This window comes from Anser cygnoides, chromosome 24 (assembly GCF_040182565.1).
Source record: "Anser cygnoides isolate HZ-2024a breed goose chromosome 24, Taihu_goose_T2T_genome, whole genome shotgun sequence".
NCBI classification, from domain to species: Eukaryota; Metazoa; Chordata; class Aves; order Anseriformes; family Anatidae; genus Anser; species Anser cygnoides.
The window spans coordinates 7,076,376-7,092,190 of NC_089896.1; the positions used below are offsets into that span (position 1 = coordinate 7,076,376).

General features: G+C 70.0%; 2 protein-coding genes across 9 annotated transcripts; one reads left to right on the top strand and one right to left on the bottom strand.

Annotated features, from left to right (window-relative positions):
* Positions 1 to 527: 527 nt before the first annotated feature.
* On the bottom strand, positions 528 to 4,282 carry HPCAL4 (hippocalcin like 4). Of its 2 annotated transcripts, none has more exons than XM_048049571.2 (4): positions 4,179 to 4,282; positions 2,243 to 2,511; positions 1,884 to 2,099; positions 528 to 1,658 (listed from the first exon to the last, which is right to left on the bottom strand). In XM_048049571.2, exons 2-4 carry the CDS (start codon positions 2,402 to 2,404, stop codon positions 1,461 to 1,463), a joined length of 576 nt encoding a protein of 191 aa, XP_047905528.1. In that variant the 5' UTR covers positions 2,405 to 2,511; positions 4,179 to 4,282; the 3' UTR covers positions 528 to 1,460. The 2 variants fall into 2 exon arrangements, with proteins under 2 accessions (XP_047905528.1, XP_047905529.1); XM_048049572.2 differs by having other exon boundaries at positions 2,243 to 2,412; positions 4,179 to 4,281.
* Positions 4,283 to 6,078: 1,796 nt separating this feature from the next.
* On the top strand, positions 6,079 to 13,410 carry LOC106037880 (CYFIP-related Rac1 interactor A-like). Of its 7 annotated transcripts, XM_066982577.1 has the most exons (13): positions 6,080 to 6,227; positions 8,887 to 8,965; positions 9,452 to 9,532; positions 10,806 to 10,885; positions 11,276 to 11,397; positions 11,464 to 11,569; positions 11,739 to 11,875; positions 12,076 to 12,153; positions 12,269 to 12,385; positions 12,554 to 12,633; positions 12,715 to 12,841; positions 13,029 to 13,099; positions 13,222 to 13,410. In XM_066982577.1, exons 4-13 carry the CDS (start codon positions 10,813 to 10,815, stop codon positions 13,283 to 13,285), a joined length of 975 nt encoding a protein of 324 aa, XP_066838678.1. In that variant the 5' UTR covers positions 6,080 to 6,227; positions 8,887 to 8,965; positions 9,452 to 9,532; positions 10,806 to 10,812; the 3' UTR covers positions 13,286 to 13,410. The 7 variants fall into 7 exon arrangements, with proteins under 7 accessions (XP_066838680.1, XP_066838679.1, XP_066838678.1 ...); XM_066982579.1 differs by lacking the exon at positions 10,806 to 10,885 and having other exon boundaries at positions 6,079 to 6,227; XM_066982578.1 differs by lacking the exon at positions 9,452 to 9,532 and having other exon boundaries at positions 6,079 to 6,227.
* The last annotated feature ends 2,405 nt before the right edge of the window (positions 13,411 to 15,815 follow it).

Sequence of the window (15,815 nt, forward strand, 5' to 3'; positions counted from 1 at the left end):
ACTCGCCCCGTTAAACACAGAGAGGTGTTTAAAGCCGGTGCGAGATCCTCGGCAACAGGCCCTATCTCTGCAGGCTGCTGCTGGAGAAGAAAGGCCAGAGGAAAAAAATGTGACAGGAGGATGGGGGTGGAAGAGACGTGCAGCAACAGCAGGTCCCAGGGGTGGATGACACCAGGATGGGCCCAGGACACAACTACCAGCTCCCCCCGGCTGTGCCCCTGAATGAAGGGGCAGCCAGGGTCCAGCTCCTGGAGGACAGGGGAGACCTAGTTCAGGGCCGGGGATCCCTGTTCCTACCCCCCTCCTGCAGGATTACGTTATTCCCTCCCCCAAAGCTGCCTTCACAGCTGAGGGGTTACCTTTTCATCCATCTTCAAGGCTCCCCAGGCAGACCCCCTCCATCTCCTGGGTGTCACAGGCTCAAGGTGAGCCCCACAAGCGATGCTCAGGGGAAATGTTCCCGTCCTGTTTCACCCACAGCTGCAGGAGCCAGCTGCCTCCCAGTAAGCCATTCAGGGGAACACCACACTCAGGGGACATTTTATTTTTCCATAAAAAAAATAGATACCAAGTCCACAGTCTCCTAACAGACATTACAGACGTCAACACCACGACGTACAGACTGAACACCCTGACAACATTCCTGTCCTGGGCAGGAGGGACAGGGGCAGCAGGCTGGAACAGCAGGCAGCACTTCCCTTGTCAGAAAGGCCAGAAACTCCACAGGCACCCCAAATACCAGCAGGGCAGTTTTGGTGGTCCCCCGCTGTCCCTACCAGCTCCCACAGGTGATGGGATGGAAGGTGCCTTCTGGGATCAGACGCCGGCCATGTCCAAGGGTGGACCTGGACACTTCTGCTCTTTCTCAAGTCCCCTCACCAGCCCTGGCCATTCCCAGCAGCAGAAGCAGCAGCAGAGAAGCTAAAGCTGGGCAGAGGGAGCAGGGGCTGCAGCTCCCTGGGGCCAGCCCCGAGCCCCCAGACAGCCCCACGGGGAGCTGCCAGCAGAGGAGAGAGCAGGGACAGGACCCGGAGCCTTCAGCCTCCCTGGAGGCACCACGAGCGATGGGGTCAGTGCAAAGAGCTGCTCTCAGACGGGATCAGGAACCGGGCCAGGCGGAGCAGTGGGGAGAGCAGGCAGCGAGCAGCAGGGGCATGGGGGCAACCGGCCCAGGGAGCTGGGACCTCGCCATCAGCCTCAGGGAGTCCAGCTCCAGGATGGGAGAGGTCTGGTTTGGGGGCACCTCAAGCCAGCAGTGCCCAGGGCAGGCTCTGCCCATCGAGGGAGAGACGCAGCCACTGATGTGGCCAGGAGCGGAGGCAGAGGGGTGGCAGCAGGGACAGAGTGTGGGTCACACCTGGGGCCAAGCAGGCACAGGGCGCTCAGCAGAAAGTGGGGATGGAAACTGTCACAGGGAGCATGGGTGGCTGCAGCCCGTCCAGCCGGGAGCCCTCGGGGCCCTACTTCTGCATGTCGCACTGCAGGAGGAGGACGATGGAGGGGTCGCTCTTTGCTGCCTCCTTGAACTCCTCCAGGGAGATCTGGTCATCCTTGTCCTTGTCCATCTTAGTGAAGATCTTGTCAACGCGCTGCTGGGGCGTCAGCCCGTCTTGGTTCATCCGCATCATGATCACAGTCCCCACCATCTTGTAAATGGCCTGCAGCGAGGAGAGGAGCAAAGCACCAGAGGGGGGACGTTGGGTGGGCAGAAGGTGCCAGGACAAGGCAGGGACAGGACTGCTGCCACTCTGTGCCCTGCACAGCTACACCCGTGGGCATTTCAGACAAGGCTTTGGACAGGAAAACCCATTCTTTGGTGGGCTCAATACCAGTGAAAAGCCTGGAACAACGCAAGCTACCCCCACTTATTTAAGCGCCAGTACCTCAATGATCTCCAGCATCTCCAGGCGTGTGATCATCCCATCCCCATCCAGGTCGTACATCTCAAAGGCCCAGTTGAGTTTCTGCTCAAAGGTCCCCCTGGAGGTGACAGACAGGGCACAGATGAACTCCCGGAAATCGATGGTCCCATCGCCGTTCTTGTCAAAGGTGCGGAAAGCGTGCTGGGCGAACTTGGAGGCATCTCCGTAGGGAAAAAACTGCGGGGAGGAGAGGAGAGAGAGATCGAAACGGGGAGGGGAGCTCGGTGCAGAGGCTGCTCTGCAGGGAGCTGCATCCTTGCCCCAGCAGGGTGGGTGCTCCAGCCCCGCAGGCAGCGTGCAGGTCCCCAGCCCAAGCCCACCTTGATGTAGAGCTGCTGGAACTCCTCCAGGTTGAGGATGCCAGTGGGACAGTCCTTCAGGAATCCCTTGTACCACTGCTTCAGCTCCTGCTCGCTGAACTCTGTGCTCCTCACCAGGTCATCCAGCATCTCCGGGGCCAGCTTGCTGCTGTGCTTGCCCATGGCTGCACCTGGCAGGGGAAACGTGGGGCTCCTGCGTGCCGGCACGGGGCCGGCCGTGATCCTGGGTCCTGCACTGCTCCAGCAGCTGGCCAGCCCCGCGTGCTGCCCTACAGCGGAGCAGACCCACCTGGTTGCAGGCATCTGCTCACTGCCCAATGCCACAACAGCGACCACAGCACCAGGGCTGGGCTCAGCACCCATGCTCAGCTGTGGCCCTTGATGCAGGAGCTGCCCAACGGCAGCCCCCTAGCACAGCCATGGCATCACCTCCAGTCCCCCCTTCAGGCTGCAGGAAAACACTCAGCAACTGACACCCAGAATAGCTCCCTGCGTGCTCTACCAGGCCACGACGGAGCGGGCACCCTCTCTAAGGATGGGACAGAGACATCACAAGTCTCTGCACAGCAGGAGAGGGGCATGTGATGTATAAAGGGTGGGGACCAGTCCCTGCTGTGGCATTAAAGCAGGGAAAAACCTCACCAGCACCATCCAGCCTGCAGCACCCAGCTGGCCGCTGGTGCCTGACCCTCGGTGAGGGGCAGCTCCGCAGCCTCACACCCTGGCCCTGGGGCTGCCCGCGGTGCAGCGGGGTGCTGCTGAGCCTGTGGCTGCGTGGGCAGCAGGCGGAGCGGCTCCGATACGCGCTGTGCCCGCTCCCACGCAGCCTTGGCTGCCGGCGCCACTCAGCCCGAGCAGCAGATGGTTTGCTGAGAGCTCCCGGAGCTTCTCTCCATAAAGTTGAGGAGAAGTTCACCTGGAGGCCGACCAAGCCCAATTGCCCTTTGCACATATGATTTCCTGGCCACGTGGGCTTGCGGTACCTGGGGGTGCCCTGGGATGGGCACAAGCCTCCCCCCACAATGATCCAGGCTCCTCGCCTTCCCTGCCAGCCCCGCTCCCAGCAAACGCCGCAGGCAGAGGCTGCTTCCTGCCCCAGCATCCCACCAGCATCTGTCACCGCCCGCGGCAGCGCTGAACCCACCGCCCCTCGGCAGCCAGAGCCAAGGAAGCGTCCGGACGCCCACGAAGCTCAGCGCTTCCCCTGAGACCCCCGGCACGGCTGCGGAGCTGCACCAGCCTTCCTGGCACCACAGCCCTGCCCCAGGGACTGACTAATCCCCGCGGTGTGCCATGCTCGTGCCCTCCCCGTGCGCTCTCAGCCACACAAGAGCTGCAAGAGGCTCCTTTTCCCAGGAGGGAACAGCGAGGAGGACCTTTGCCAGAAGCATGGCCCCTCAGGAGCTCCTTATCCTGCAAGTGAAGCCCCCAAAGAGGCCAGGACACAAAGGCTCCTGTGGGCCACGGACCCTGAGCACCCATCCCGCACAGGAGCCCACACAGACCGTGCCAGACCAGGAGACAGCAGCTGGGGCCAGAAGGGCCCTGGCACCCCTGACCCGACCCGACCCCCTCCTCTCACCGTACCGGTACCATCGTGGCCACTGGCTGCTGGTCCCAGAAGAGGGCAGAGGGGGGCCGCTAAGGATGCCCCCCAGGCCGACACCCTGGCCGTGCAGGGCACCCCACATCAGCACCCCAAGGAGGGAGCAGGGCGCAGGGCCCTGGGGATGGACGGGGCGGCCGGGCTGGGGCAGGGGTACTCGGAGGGGGGCTCCGGCCCCGACACGCTCCGGAGCCGGGTCCGGGGGCAGCGCTGCTCCCCGCCGCTTGCCCCGTCCCGGGGGCACCGACGGCGGGAGGGAAGCGGCTCCCGGCCCCGACGGCAGCCCCGTCCCGCCCCGGGGGAGCGGCTCCCAGGCCCGACGGCCCTTACCTGGCGGGCGGCGGCGCCGGGCGGGAGCGGTGCCGGTGCCGGTACCGGAGGGGCCGCGCTGCAGCCCCCGGCCCTGCCCCGCGCCGCTCCCGCCCCTCTTGTAGCCGCGGGCCGCCCGCCCCCCCCCCGCGGTACCGCCTGCCCATTGGCTGGGAGCGCTGTCAATCAGTGGGGGGGCGGCGGGGTGGGTTACTGGGGGGGCGTACTGGGATGCTGGGAGGAGAAACTGGCACTGGGATGCTGGGGGGGGCGGGTCTGGGCCGCCGGGGGGTGCTGGCAGGGGGCCGCGGGGGTGCTGGGTCCGGCCGTGCTCCAGCGGCGGGGCGGGGGGGTGCCTGCGGGGCCCCCAGCGCGGAGTAGAGCCCCCCCATCCTGGAGCAGAGCCCCCATCCTGGAGCAGAGCCCCCCCATCCTGGAGCAGAGCCCCCCGGCTCGGCCCGCACCCATCGGCCCGGGGGTGGCTGCTCCCCCCTACAGCCCCTTCCCCTGGAGCGCCTTGGGGGGGGGGGGCCGGGGCCAGCCCCGGGGGTCGCGCTGGGCACGGCCGGGGGCTGCAGGCTGCCGGGGACCCGCCCCCCCCCCCCCCGCGGGTTTGCAGCGCCAGGCGCGGAGCGTTCCCGTGGCTGTGGCCGGAGCCGCCCCCACCCCTCTGCCAGCGGCCCCTCGGGGGGGGGGGGGGACGGGACACATCTGCCTCCAGCCGGGGCTGTCCCGGTCCCGGTCCCCCCCCGGGGCTGCGGGGGCACACGGGGGCTCTGCCCTTCCCCGCCTCGGTGCCCCCCACCCCGGCCCTGCCCCGGACAAGGAGCGCGGGGGGGTCACAAAGCCCCCAGTCTCTGCAGCTCTGTGTGTGTACGCGGCTGCAGGGACCCCTCACCCGCTGCCCCCGGGCCGGCAGGGCTGGGACCCCCCCGCGGCCAGATGCAGCATCCCGGTGTGTCCGGGGCTGGATCCCCGCCGGGGGGGGGCAGGATTTGGCCCCTCGGCACGGGCCGGGGCCGGGGGCTGTGGGTCCCCGCGGGGCGGCGGCTGCGGCACCCGGAGGGGCTGACACCGGGCAGCCCGGGGGGGCCGCTCCCGCTCCCCGCTGTCGTAGCGAGACCCCACTCTTGTTGTCCCCCCCCCGCCGCTGCCCGGTGCCTCCCGGGCCCCTCAAGCCCCCCCCGCCCGGCCCCGCAGCCGGATGCGAAGGGCTGCAGCTTCCCCCAGCGGCTGCGGGCGGCACCGGCACGGCCCGGGGGGCCCTGCCCACGGGGGGGGGCCGTGCCCTCGGGGGGGGCCGTGCCCTCGGGGGATGTGTGTGTGTGTGCCGTGGGGTGCGTGGCCCCAGAGAATCCCCCGTTTCCCGGTGCTCGGGGCTGTTTGAGCGCACCTCGGCCGCAGCCGGATCGGGCCCCGCGGGCAGGGCGGTGTGCCCCCCCCCCCCCGCCCCCCAAACTGCACCCGTGGGGACGCTGGGGCGGGGGGCAGGGGCACGGGGGGGGCTCTCGCTGAGCCACCCCCCCCCCCCGATGCCCAGCGCTGGCCTGGGAAGGGGAGGTTTGAGGTGTCAGGGTGGGCAGACCCCGCGCTGAGGGGTCCCCGCCCGCCCCCCCCCGGCCGGGCAGCATCGCCCCCCCCGGCCCCGCCGCCCCCCAACCCCCGCCTGGCCCCGGCTGCGGGGTCGCGGCGCTGGGGTGGCCCCGGCCCGGGGCGGTGCCGCTGCCCAGGGAGGGGCCGGGGGGGGGCGGATCGGGAGCGGTGCAGGGGCAGGAGCAAAGAGTGTGGGGGCTCCCCGTTCCCCCCCCCAAATTCAGAGCCCCCCCCACGGCCCGGACAGGCCCCAGCGGTGGTCAGGCCGGCACGCAGCGGGTTAAGCGTCCCCGGCTCCTCGCACTCGAGACGTCACCGTCCCCGGTGGCGTGGGGGGGCCGGGGGCCATGGGGGGCTTTGTGGTGCAGCGGCAGCTGGCGCAGGGCTCGCACGCAGGCGGCGGGCGGCCCCCCCCCGGCACGGCGCTGCGGGAGCACCGCAGGCACCGCACGGCCGCCGCCCGCCCGCGCCGCCACGGTGAGCACGGGGGGGGCCGGAGGGGGCCGCGCCGCGGGGAGCGGGGCGGGGGGCGGCCGGGAGCAGCCCCCCCGCACCCCCCCCCCCACCACCACCGGGCTGCCGCGGGAGCCCTGCGGGAAAACGGCCGCAGCGAGGCCGGGGGAGGCCCCGCACCGCTGGGGGGGGAAGGAGGGGCTCGGCCCCGAGGGGTCCCCAAAGCGGATGGGGGGCCCGGCCCCACCTTGGGGGCTCGCTGGGGCCGGACCCCACGCCCCGGTGCCCGCCGTGGGGCGCCCCGGGCTGAAGCCGCCGGGCACGGCGCGCCCGAGCCGGCTGCGGCGGGGCTGGGCGGGGGGCAGCGGCGGGGGGGGGGGGGGGCTCGGCGGCGGCACCCGGCCGGGGAGGGGGGCGAGGGGAAGCGACCCCCGGCCCGGCCCCGACCCGCGCCCGCGGGAGGCGTGGGGACGGCCCCGGTGGCCGGATCCGGAGCATCGCTGCCCCCGCGGTGATGGGCAGGACGCGGGGGGGTTGGGGGGGGCAGGATCAGGCCCTGCCTGGAGCCACCCGGTCAGGCCGGGACGCCCCCGTGGAGGTGACACCCCCTGGGGCAGGGTGCTCCTGGGGCGCAGGGGAGGGCTGGGAGGGAACCTGGGGCCACCCCGGGTGTGGCCAGGGGCACCCCGCTGTCCCCAGCCCTGCCCTGCTCTCGGGCAGCGCGCCCCTTGGGGCAGCCCCCCCTGGGGGGTCCGTCCTGGTGGGTTTGGGGTGCGTGGTCCCCTCGGGGCAGCCCCCCATGGTGGGTCCGTCCTGGTGGGTTTGGGGCGCGCGGTGCCCTCAGCTCAGCCTTGCGGCTATGGGCAGCCGGCATGGGGAGCACTGCGGGGTGAAGGCAGCAGGGCCGAGGGAATGGTGCAAATCAGGTGCTGAGCCCCAAACCTCGCAGGGGAGAGGCCGAGGGGCCCAGCCCTGGCACTGCCACACATCTCCAACCCCTGTCACAGTGCTGACGGGCTGCAGCCATCCCCGTCCTCCCCAGCACCCAGCCCCACAGCAGACCTCGCACCCGGCGTCCCCATGGCAGGGACCGCGGGGACCCGTCCGTGCCCCTCCCTGGGCACAGGCAGGATGCGGCGGTGACAAATCCCAGCCCTGAGCCGCTCTCCGCCTGTCAAGGACAACCTCGGTGCGGGCAGAGGATGCCGATAACAGAATTTATGCAAATGCCTGAGCCGTGCAAGTGCAAGCCTCCTGCCTGGCTGCCTGCCCTGGGGGCTGCAGGCTCCCCCAGCTTCACCCTACAGGGCCCAGCACCCCCCCAAAACACCCCAGCACCCAGCAGGACAAACCCCGGGGTCAGCGCCCTGGGGCAGCCCTGGGGGGCTTTGTGCCCCACCGTGGGTACGGGCATCGGCTGCCTGTAGGGAAACTGAGGCAGGGGGTGCAGCGCTGCCCCCACACTTTGCGGTGCGCCCCGCGCAGACGCCTGCAGGCAGCGGGCAGGAGGCAGCGCAGCGAGCCCGCGGAAAGCTCTCGGCAAGACCTCGGGTCGCGCTCGAGCACGAGGTCCCAGCAGGCACAAATTTGTTTCCTCCAGAGGAAAATGGGCTTTCTGTCTGTCAGGGGAGTCAGAGCCTGGGCATGGATGCTCTGCTCTCGTGCTGAGCATAAAGCCAGCGCGTACCAGGCCCAGGAGGAGGAGGAGAAGGAGGAGGAGGAAGGCAGAGCCATCACTGTCATTGCTGAGGGGCTGTGGTGGGGCTGAGCAGGGAGTGCTAGGCTGGGGAGCCGCAGCCCCAACCCGGGCATGAGGCAGCCCCATCCACCCCTCTGCTGTGGTCTCCTCCAGCTCTCCCCTCCCCAGCCACATTAATTAGACCCAAGCGATTAATTACAACCTGCCGAATCCCATGGCTGCTTCCCAGAGCCCGCTGACAGCATGGAATCGGCCCCGACCCACATCCTCCTGCAGCCCCCATGCCGGGAGCCGGAGCCCCAGCGCCAGCCTCCCCTTAGGGCTTCGTACGGCTGCTTTGTCCCGCTGGCGGGGGGAGCCCTGCGTCCTGCACGAGGGCAGAGCCGCCCCAGGCCTGCGGCACCCGCACGGTGCTGGAACCGGAGGGGGCAGGGGATGGGGGCAGCATCCCGGCGCCTGCAGGATTTGGGGTGCAGCTCGGCAGCAGCATAAAGCGACCCTCGTGCAACGCATGGAAAAGAGCAAACCCAACCAGCAGCGCGGGGAAAGTCATCGCTGACGTCTCTCGGCTTCCCCAAGGCGGGCGATGGCCTGGCCCCAGGGTGCCTGCCACGCGCCCCGGGTCGTCCCCGAGCCGTCCCCGAGCCGTGGGGTCACCACGAGGGGCGCGGGGAGCAGGGGATGCTCAGCCCGTGCCTGGTGAGCCTGGAGAAGTGGTGGAGCGCACCGCACCTCTAGGAAGTGCTGGACGGCTTCCAAAACCACCGGCTGCTGGCAATGAAAAAATAACAGAGGCAAATAAGGTGACGGCTGGCGGAGCTGCATGCGGGGCCGCCCGGGAAGGGCCACGCGCCTCCGCCGCCAACCGCCCCAGTGGCTGCAAGCCATGGCCAGAGGAGCCGGCGTCCCACGGCACATCCCTGCCTGGTGGGCCCCGGGTGGGGGCTGCTTGGGGGGGTCCTGACCTTGCGCCTCCCCCCGCAGGTCCCCGCCGGCCCATGAAGTGATCCAGGCGCGTGGCACAGCCCCTGCTCCTGCCGTAGCCACCGCACCGGGCACCAAGGTAAGGAGCCGGGGCCACGGCCGCGGGGGTGGGCGGGAGGCACCGGTGTGGGTGCCAGGCCCCCAGCCTGGGTCTGTGGGGCAGAAATCCCACCTTGGGGTGCTCCCCACCCAGCCCCATCACGTAGGGACATGGGGTCACCCGTGGGGTGGCCCGGGGAAAGCCGCCTGGTCCCGGCGGGCTGGGGGCCGGGCGCTTCGGCGGGGGCGGTGCGGCGAGCGGCACCCACAGGAAGCGCGACGCTCGCGAGCCCGCGCCCCGCTTCCCTCCCCGCCTCGAGAAATAGAAAACACAGAGGTGCCGGGACAGCGGCCCTGTTTCCGCACGCACGGCCTCGCAGCCGGGAGGGTGCAGCAGGGGCCGGGGGGCGCGGGGCCCGGCGGGGCGGGTGCAGGTAGGTGCCGTAGGCGGCGGGGGGCTCGGGGGGCCGGGGTGTCCAGCTGCCGGTGCCGGTGCTGTTCCACTCTGTTTGTTTCTCTCGCTCAGGTCTGCTGGCCATGGGCAACCTGATAAAGGTATTGGGCAAAGATTTAGAAAACTGTCCTCATTTTTTCCTGGATTTTGAAAGTAAGTCCCGTGAGCAGGGCGGGCGTGGGGAGGGGACCAGGGCCACCATGGTGGCTGCTCCCCAGAAGATGGGGACGGGCACAGTGTCCCCGAGCAGCCCTGTGTCCCCAGGGGGCAGCCCCAGATGCAACCCGCGAAGGGCTGCATGGGGCCGGGGAGCAGGGCCCAGACCCCGAGAGATGCCCCACGCCTGAGAGCGCCGCTCCCCGCGGGTCCCGCGTGGGGACACGTCCCCAGCGAGTGGCAGGGGTGCGGGAGACATCCCGGCAGCAGGACCTGGCCCAAGAGGCCCTAAGGCAGGTGCCTGTTGCCATTTCAGCTGGCGGCACCGGGTGGCCATAGGGCACGTCCCCACCACCTCCATGGTGGGGACGGTCCGGGGGCTGGGGACAGGAGGGGGGCTGGGGACAGGAGGGAGGCAGGGGACGGATCAGTGCTGCCTGCCAGGCCAGGGGAGGGGTGTGTTGGTGGCAGCCTGCACCCATGGGACGGGGCTTGGGGACCCCGGTCCAAGCTGTCCCTGGGCTAACTGGGCCAGGGGAGCGTGGCCTGGGGTCGCTGCAGGCTGCGTGTGGGGTGTTACGGAGGTGCCTGGCTCGGCGCAGCTCCGTGGCCCCCCTTCCTGCCTCTCCCCCTCCTTCCTCCAGGGCTACAGCTCAGAGCAAGAGCGAGGGGTGTAAAAATAGTGCAGCAGCAACCACCGGCCCCGGCCTGGCGGGGAGAGGGTGTGTGCAGCTCGCTGCGCGTCCCCAGCACCGGCACATCCCAAAATAGCCGCAGGGGCCGGGGGGCTGGGGCCCTGCAGCCAACCCAGACCCGAGGCAAGGGACCTGCCCGGCTCCCGGTGGGTCCTTTGGGTGCGTGCAGCCCGCGACCGCCCCCAGTCCTCTCCAGCCTCCCCCTCCCAGGGGGACGGGGCTGTGGGTGCTCCCCAGGACCCCCGGTTTTGGGGCCAGCTCTGCAGCGAGAGGGGAGCCACCTGCAGCCACGACCGTGGGACTCGCTCACCGCATCGCCCTCCTCGCTGGAGCCCGGCAGCTCTGCCCTCCCTTCGCTCCTTCCTCTCCATCACCCCATCCGCAGTGCCCATCTCCATCGGGGGCAAGAGGCTGCAGCCGGGGCTGGGAGCTCCGCGGGGTCACCGGGAGCGCCTCGAGCCCCCGGCACACGCGGGGAGGACGGGGCTCTCGCCGCCGCTGCCCGCAGCCCAGCACCTCTTCCCCGAGCACCACCTCACCATCATGCTTTTTTCCTCTTGTTTCTTCTCTTGCAGGTTTCACATGGGGAACCTTCTTAAAGTGTTGACTTATAACGAACTTGACCAAGGCCCTAATTTTTTCCTTGACTTTGAAAGTGAGATGGGATTTTTATTTTCCTTTTTGTTTTACTTACTATGAGTTCCACATCCACGCCATTTTGAGTTCCCGTCCCCGTCGCCCATCGCATTGCGCCCATCCCAGACGTCCTCCCCCTCCCCACTGTCCCAGGGGCTCCCCGGGGAGGGGGCTGCAGCCGCCGGGGCAGACCCAGGGCCAGGAGCTATCGCTCTGCCCCTCTCCCCCGCAGCACCCCGCAGCCCTGGGGGGCCAGCCCGGGGCTGGGGGCCGCGGGGGGCCCTGGGCACCCGGTCCGCAGGCTGGCAGGGCTCCGCGGGACGGGGGCGGGCGCCCCGCTCTGGCTCCAGCTGCCCGGGCCCCGCTCAGAGCCCTCCGGGTTTCTCTCCCCCGGGGCGCTGCCCTGCAGATGCGCAGCCGACGGAGGCCGAGACGGCGGTGTGGAACCAGGTGAACGCCGTGCTGGAGGAGGCGCAGGGCGTCCTGGCCGAGCTGCAGTCCTACACGGGCGCTGGGCAGGAGATCCGAGAGGTGGGTGCAGCCCAGCCGCCCGCCGCCCGCCCCGCGGCTCGGGGTAACCCTGCCGCCCTCCCGCAGGCCATCCAGAACCCCGGGGACCTGCGGCTGCAGGAGAGGGCCTGGAGCGCCGTGTGCCCCCTTGTCGCCAAGCTGAAGCGCTTCTACGAGTTCTCCCTGCGGCTTGGTGAGGGTCCTGAGCCCCCGTCCCCCCCCGCACCCCCTCCTACATCCTGTGCCTCCCCCAACACAGGACCAGAGCAACTCTGGGGGTCCCCGGCCATGAGGTGCCCTGCCCCGTGCCTCGGTTTCCCCAGCCGGAGCTGGGACAGTGACCGGCGGCGCTTTGTCCGCAGAGAACGCCCTGCGGAGCCTGCTGGAGGCCCTCACCAGCCCCCCGTACGCCCCCACGCAGCACCTCGAGCGGGAGCAGGCCTTGGCCAAGCAGTTCGCTGAGATCCTGCACTTCACCCTCAGCTTCGACGAGCTCAAGGTACCCCCCTGAGGGCTGCAGGTCCCCCGGTGTCCCCACGCCCAGCCCCGCAGCACAGCAGCCGATGTTTTGCACGGTGCCAAGATCGTGCAAGAGCCGAGGGCTGGGGGGGGCCACCGCTGCCCCCGGACCGTGGGGCTCAGCCTGGGCACACCGAGACAGCCCTGGCCCTGGCCCCTAACACAGGCCCCCCTCTGCAGATGACCAACCCCGCCATCCAGAACGATTTCAGCTACTACAGAAGGACCATCAGCCGAAATCGCATCAACAACCTGCAGGTGAGAGGCAGGTGCCTCCCCCCCCTGTGGCTGCCTCCCCATAGCGGGGTGCAGGGCTGGGGGTGGCTGGGGTGGGGGCAGCGGGTGCAGCCCCATCACCTACCGTCCCCTGCAGCTGGATGCGGAGAGCGAGGTGAACAACGAGATGGCCAACAGGATGTCCCTCTTCTACGCCGAGGCCACCCCCATGCTCAAAACGCTCAGCAACGCCACCACCAAGTTCGTCTCGGAGGTGAGTGGGGCTGGGGGGGCCCTCAGGGGGCAGAAGGCTCAAAGCAGCGGGGCCGAGCCCCCCCCTCCTGCTCCGGCTCCATGCGGGGACCAGGCTGGGCTGGGGGGCCGGGATGTGTCCCCCCGGGAGCTGGGAGGGTGACAGCCCCTGGTTCCTGCCCTGTTGCAGAACAAGACCCTCCCGATCGAGGACACGACCGACTGCCTGAGCACCATGGCCTGCGTCTGCAGGGTGATGCTGGAGACCCCGTGAGTACCCCTGGGGGCGTTTCGGTGCTGGGGTCCCTGTGTCCCCCCCCCCGTGCTCATCCAGCCCCTCCCCTGGCGCAGGGAGTACCGCAGCCGCTTCACCAACACCGAGACCCTCCTCTTCTGCATGCGGGTGATGGTCGGCGTCATCATCCTCTACGACCACGTCCACCCCGTGGGGGCCTTCGCCAAGACCTCCAAGATCGACGTGAGTGGCCGTGGGGAGCGCGGGGGGTGCCGCAGCCACCCTGCTCCTCCCGACGCAGCGGCGATGCCCACGGGGTCCCTCCTGCTGGGGGCCCCCTGGGGACGTCTCTGGGCTGCTCGAGGGGAATTCGCCCCCCCGGGGGGGGCGGGGGCACCTCCCGCTCACCGCCTCTCTCGCTCCCTGCCAGATGAAAGGGTGCATCAAGGTCCTGAAGGACCAACCCTCGACCAGCACCGAGGGGCTCCTGAACGCGCTGAGGTGAGCGGGGGGCCGGGGGACACGGGGGCCGGGGGACACGTGCCCCAGGGACCTGGCCACGGCTGCAGGGGCTGCGGGGGGAGCAGTTTGGGCGCCCCGGGGTGACCGTCGCCAACCCCCAGGTACACCACCCGGCACCTCAACGACGACACCACGTCCAAGCAGGTCCGGGCCCTGCTGCAGTGAGCGCGGTGCCCGCGGGCCGCGTCCGCCACCGCGCACGTCACCGAGTTATCTACGCCCATGACCATAGTGCTCGTTTGTACAGGGGGAGAAGGGACAGAATAAACACACAGAAATGTAAAAATGAATCCAAACGGCCCGAGGACACCCCTACGCCCTCCCGCCGCCCCCCTTGCCCCCACCAGATCAGCACCCGCTTCTGGGTGCGGGTGGCACCGCGGGGGCACAGCGCCCGGGGAGCCCGGGCTGGGGGTGCTGGGGCCGGGCAGGATGCGGCCCGGGGGGGGCAGGCCGATGGGGCTGGGGCACGTTTCGGGGAGGGGGCTCGGGGCTGGCGTCGCCCCCGTCCCCCCGCGGGGAGCGGGCATTGCTGCGGCTCGGCCCCTCCCGGGCGATCTCCCGAGGAATTCCGTCGCCACTCACCTCTTCTTTTGTACATTTCTCTTTTTTTTTTCTTTTTTTTTGGGTGTGAAATAAAATGGCATTTAACCCGTTCGTGGCCGGAGCGGGGCCGTCTCTGGTGCGTCCCGTCCCGGGCACGTCCCGTCCCCGTCCGCCCCCCCCCCCCCCCCCCCCCCCCCCCCCCGTCTCTGCCGGTGACCCGGGGCCGCCGGGGGGGGGCTGCGCCCCACGGTGCCCCCCCCGCTGCCGGGGCTGTCCCCGGGCCAGCAGCCGCGGCCGGGAGGTGCCGCTGCCGGCAGGTGGCCCTGTGACACCGCCACACGGCCGCCCCGTGCCCCCCCTCACGGGCCGGCCCCGCCGCGGGGGGGGCCCTGCGGCCTCGGGGCGGGGGGGTTGGGGGGATCCCCCCGCGGCCCCCCCGGTGGCACCGGCACCTCCCGCCCGGTGGCTTCCCCCCCCCCCCGGCCGCCGCCTCGGGGCTGCTGCAGGAAGCCCCCCCGGGTCCTGCCCCCCCCCCCCAGCCCTGGGGATGACAGCGCGGGACCCCCGCCCCCGGCCCCCCCCCCCCGCCCCCGCCGTTGCACAACCTCGGCCAACGGCGCTTTTATTTTTAGGATCTTGCGACACGGCCCCCCCCGGCCCGTCCCCCCCAGCCCCGCCGGGGTCCCGGCCCCGCGCCCCCCCCCCCAGCCCCGGCCCGAACCCCCCCGGCCCCCGGAGGGCAGCGGGGGCAGGATCAGGCCCCGCCACCACCGGGGGCAGCAGGCCGGGGCCGGGGCACCGCGAGGAGGGAACCGACGGGCGTGGAACCGCAGCGAGCACCCGCCCGGCACCGGGAGACGCCGGGCCTGAGAGCAGCAAGGGGCCGGTGCGGGAGGAAAGGAGCCGTGGGGACAGCGGCACCCCCAGGAGCCCGGCAGCACCCCCAGGAGCTGGGCACGGTGCAACACGGAGCCCCACGGGGGAAGGAGAGCCGCGGGGTGCTGCTCTCGCTGCCACGGCACCTCCGGGACATCCCTGCGACGTGGTCGCCCACTGCGCCTGGCACCGAGCTCTGCTGGTGGCTGGGGACAGGAGCCCACCCCAAAAACCCAAAGCCCAGCACCCGGCTGCCAGCACCCCCAGGGCCCAGCTCTCCTCCACCACAAGCTCTCCGGCTCAGCGCTGGGCCTGGCCAGGCTGGTGCGGCTGCAAGGGGAGCCCCGCCACGCCACGCCAGGCCCGCAGGTTTTCTAATCCCAGTGTAATTAATGACCTTACCTTTGGCCAAAGCCATTTAGATTAAGTGGCTGGTGTGATGGGCTGGGCGGCTCCGGCTGCACAGATGGAAGAGCTGCGTTTGTCTGGGGATTAGCGGAGGGCAGATGGGAGCGGTGCCGTTCCCCATCCCCAAACCAGGGGACCGAAGCCTGAAACCCGAGAGCACAACTTTCTCAGCAGAGCCGCTGCAGAGGTGTCCTGCATTGTTTGCCCGCTGCGGGAGGCCAGGCAGGGCAGAGCCCAGGAGCAGGAGCTCAGCAGCCTGCAGCAAGCGGCCCCGTGCTGCCAGGAGTGGATGGGTGCAGCCCTTCCACCGACCTCGGGCACAGTCCCTGAGCTGAGTCCTCCCCAAAGCAGGCATCGGCCTCGTCCCTGGAGAACAAATCATCGCAGAGATGCTGGCCCTGGATCTGCAGAAACAGAAACCCGTGCACTCATCCATGGCCCCTGCCTCTCAAAGCAAACTCACGTTAGCAAACTTACTGCCTCTTGCTGCTGGCAGGGTCGGGGTGTGCTCCCACTTCCTTCTTCCTGGTCCAGCCACAGCAAGAACAAGCCCGAGGACAGACCCCACGCTCCCGGGCCCCACAGGAGCTGCTGCCCCAACGCAGCACCCTGCAGGGCAGGCCTGGGACACCCCCGGCCGTGGATCAGCAGAGCATCCCTTGGGAGCAGGCTCACGAACAGAACAGACTAGACGCTGGTGTGGTGGGAGAATAACATTTATCTGCAGGGATAACCAAGTTCACATTAAACCACTTGAGGACATTAAATTCACTCCTAACAGCACCGTGGGCTGAGTGCAGGAGACTGGCCGGATAATCCACCCCCCCTCACTCACAGCTGCCTCCACGATCCCACCGGGGCTGGG

What these genes read in the sequence shown, in the direction of transcription:
- HPCAL4 (XM_048049571.2), bottom strand. Translation starts at nt 2,404, where the DNA reads ATGGGCAAGCACAGCAGCAAGCTGGCCCCGGAGATGCTGGATGACCTG. An exon ending in TCCAGCAGCTCTACATCAAG is followed by an intron (nt 2,100 to 2,242) that starts GTGGGCTTGGGC and finishes TCCTCCCCGCAG; the next exon opens with TTTTTTCCCTACGGAGATGC. An exon ending in AGATGCTGGAGATCATTGAG is followed by an intron (nt 1,659 to 1,883) that starts GTACTGGCGCTT and finishes TCCTCGCTGCAG; the next exon opens with GCCATTTACAAGATGGTGGG.
- LOC106037880 (XM_048049564.2), top strand. Translation starts at nt 9,097, where the DNA reads ATGGGGTCACCCGTGGGGTGGCCCGGGGAAAGCCGCCTGGTCCCGGCG. An exon ending in CGAGTTCTCCCTGCGGCTTG is followed by an intron (nt 11,570 to 11,738) that starts GTGAGGGTCCTG and finishes CTTTGTCCGCAG; the next exon opens with AGAACGCCCTGCGGAGCCTG. An exon ending in TCAGCTTCGACGAGCTCAAG is followed by an intron (nt 11,876 to 12,075) that starts GTACCCCCCTGA and finishes CCCCCTCTGCAG; the next exon opens with ATGACCAACCCCGCCATCCA.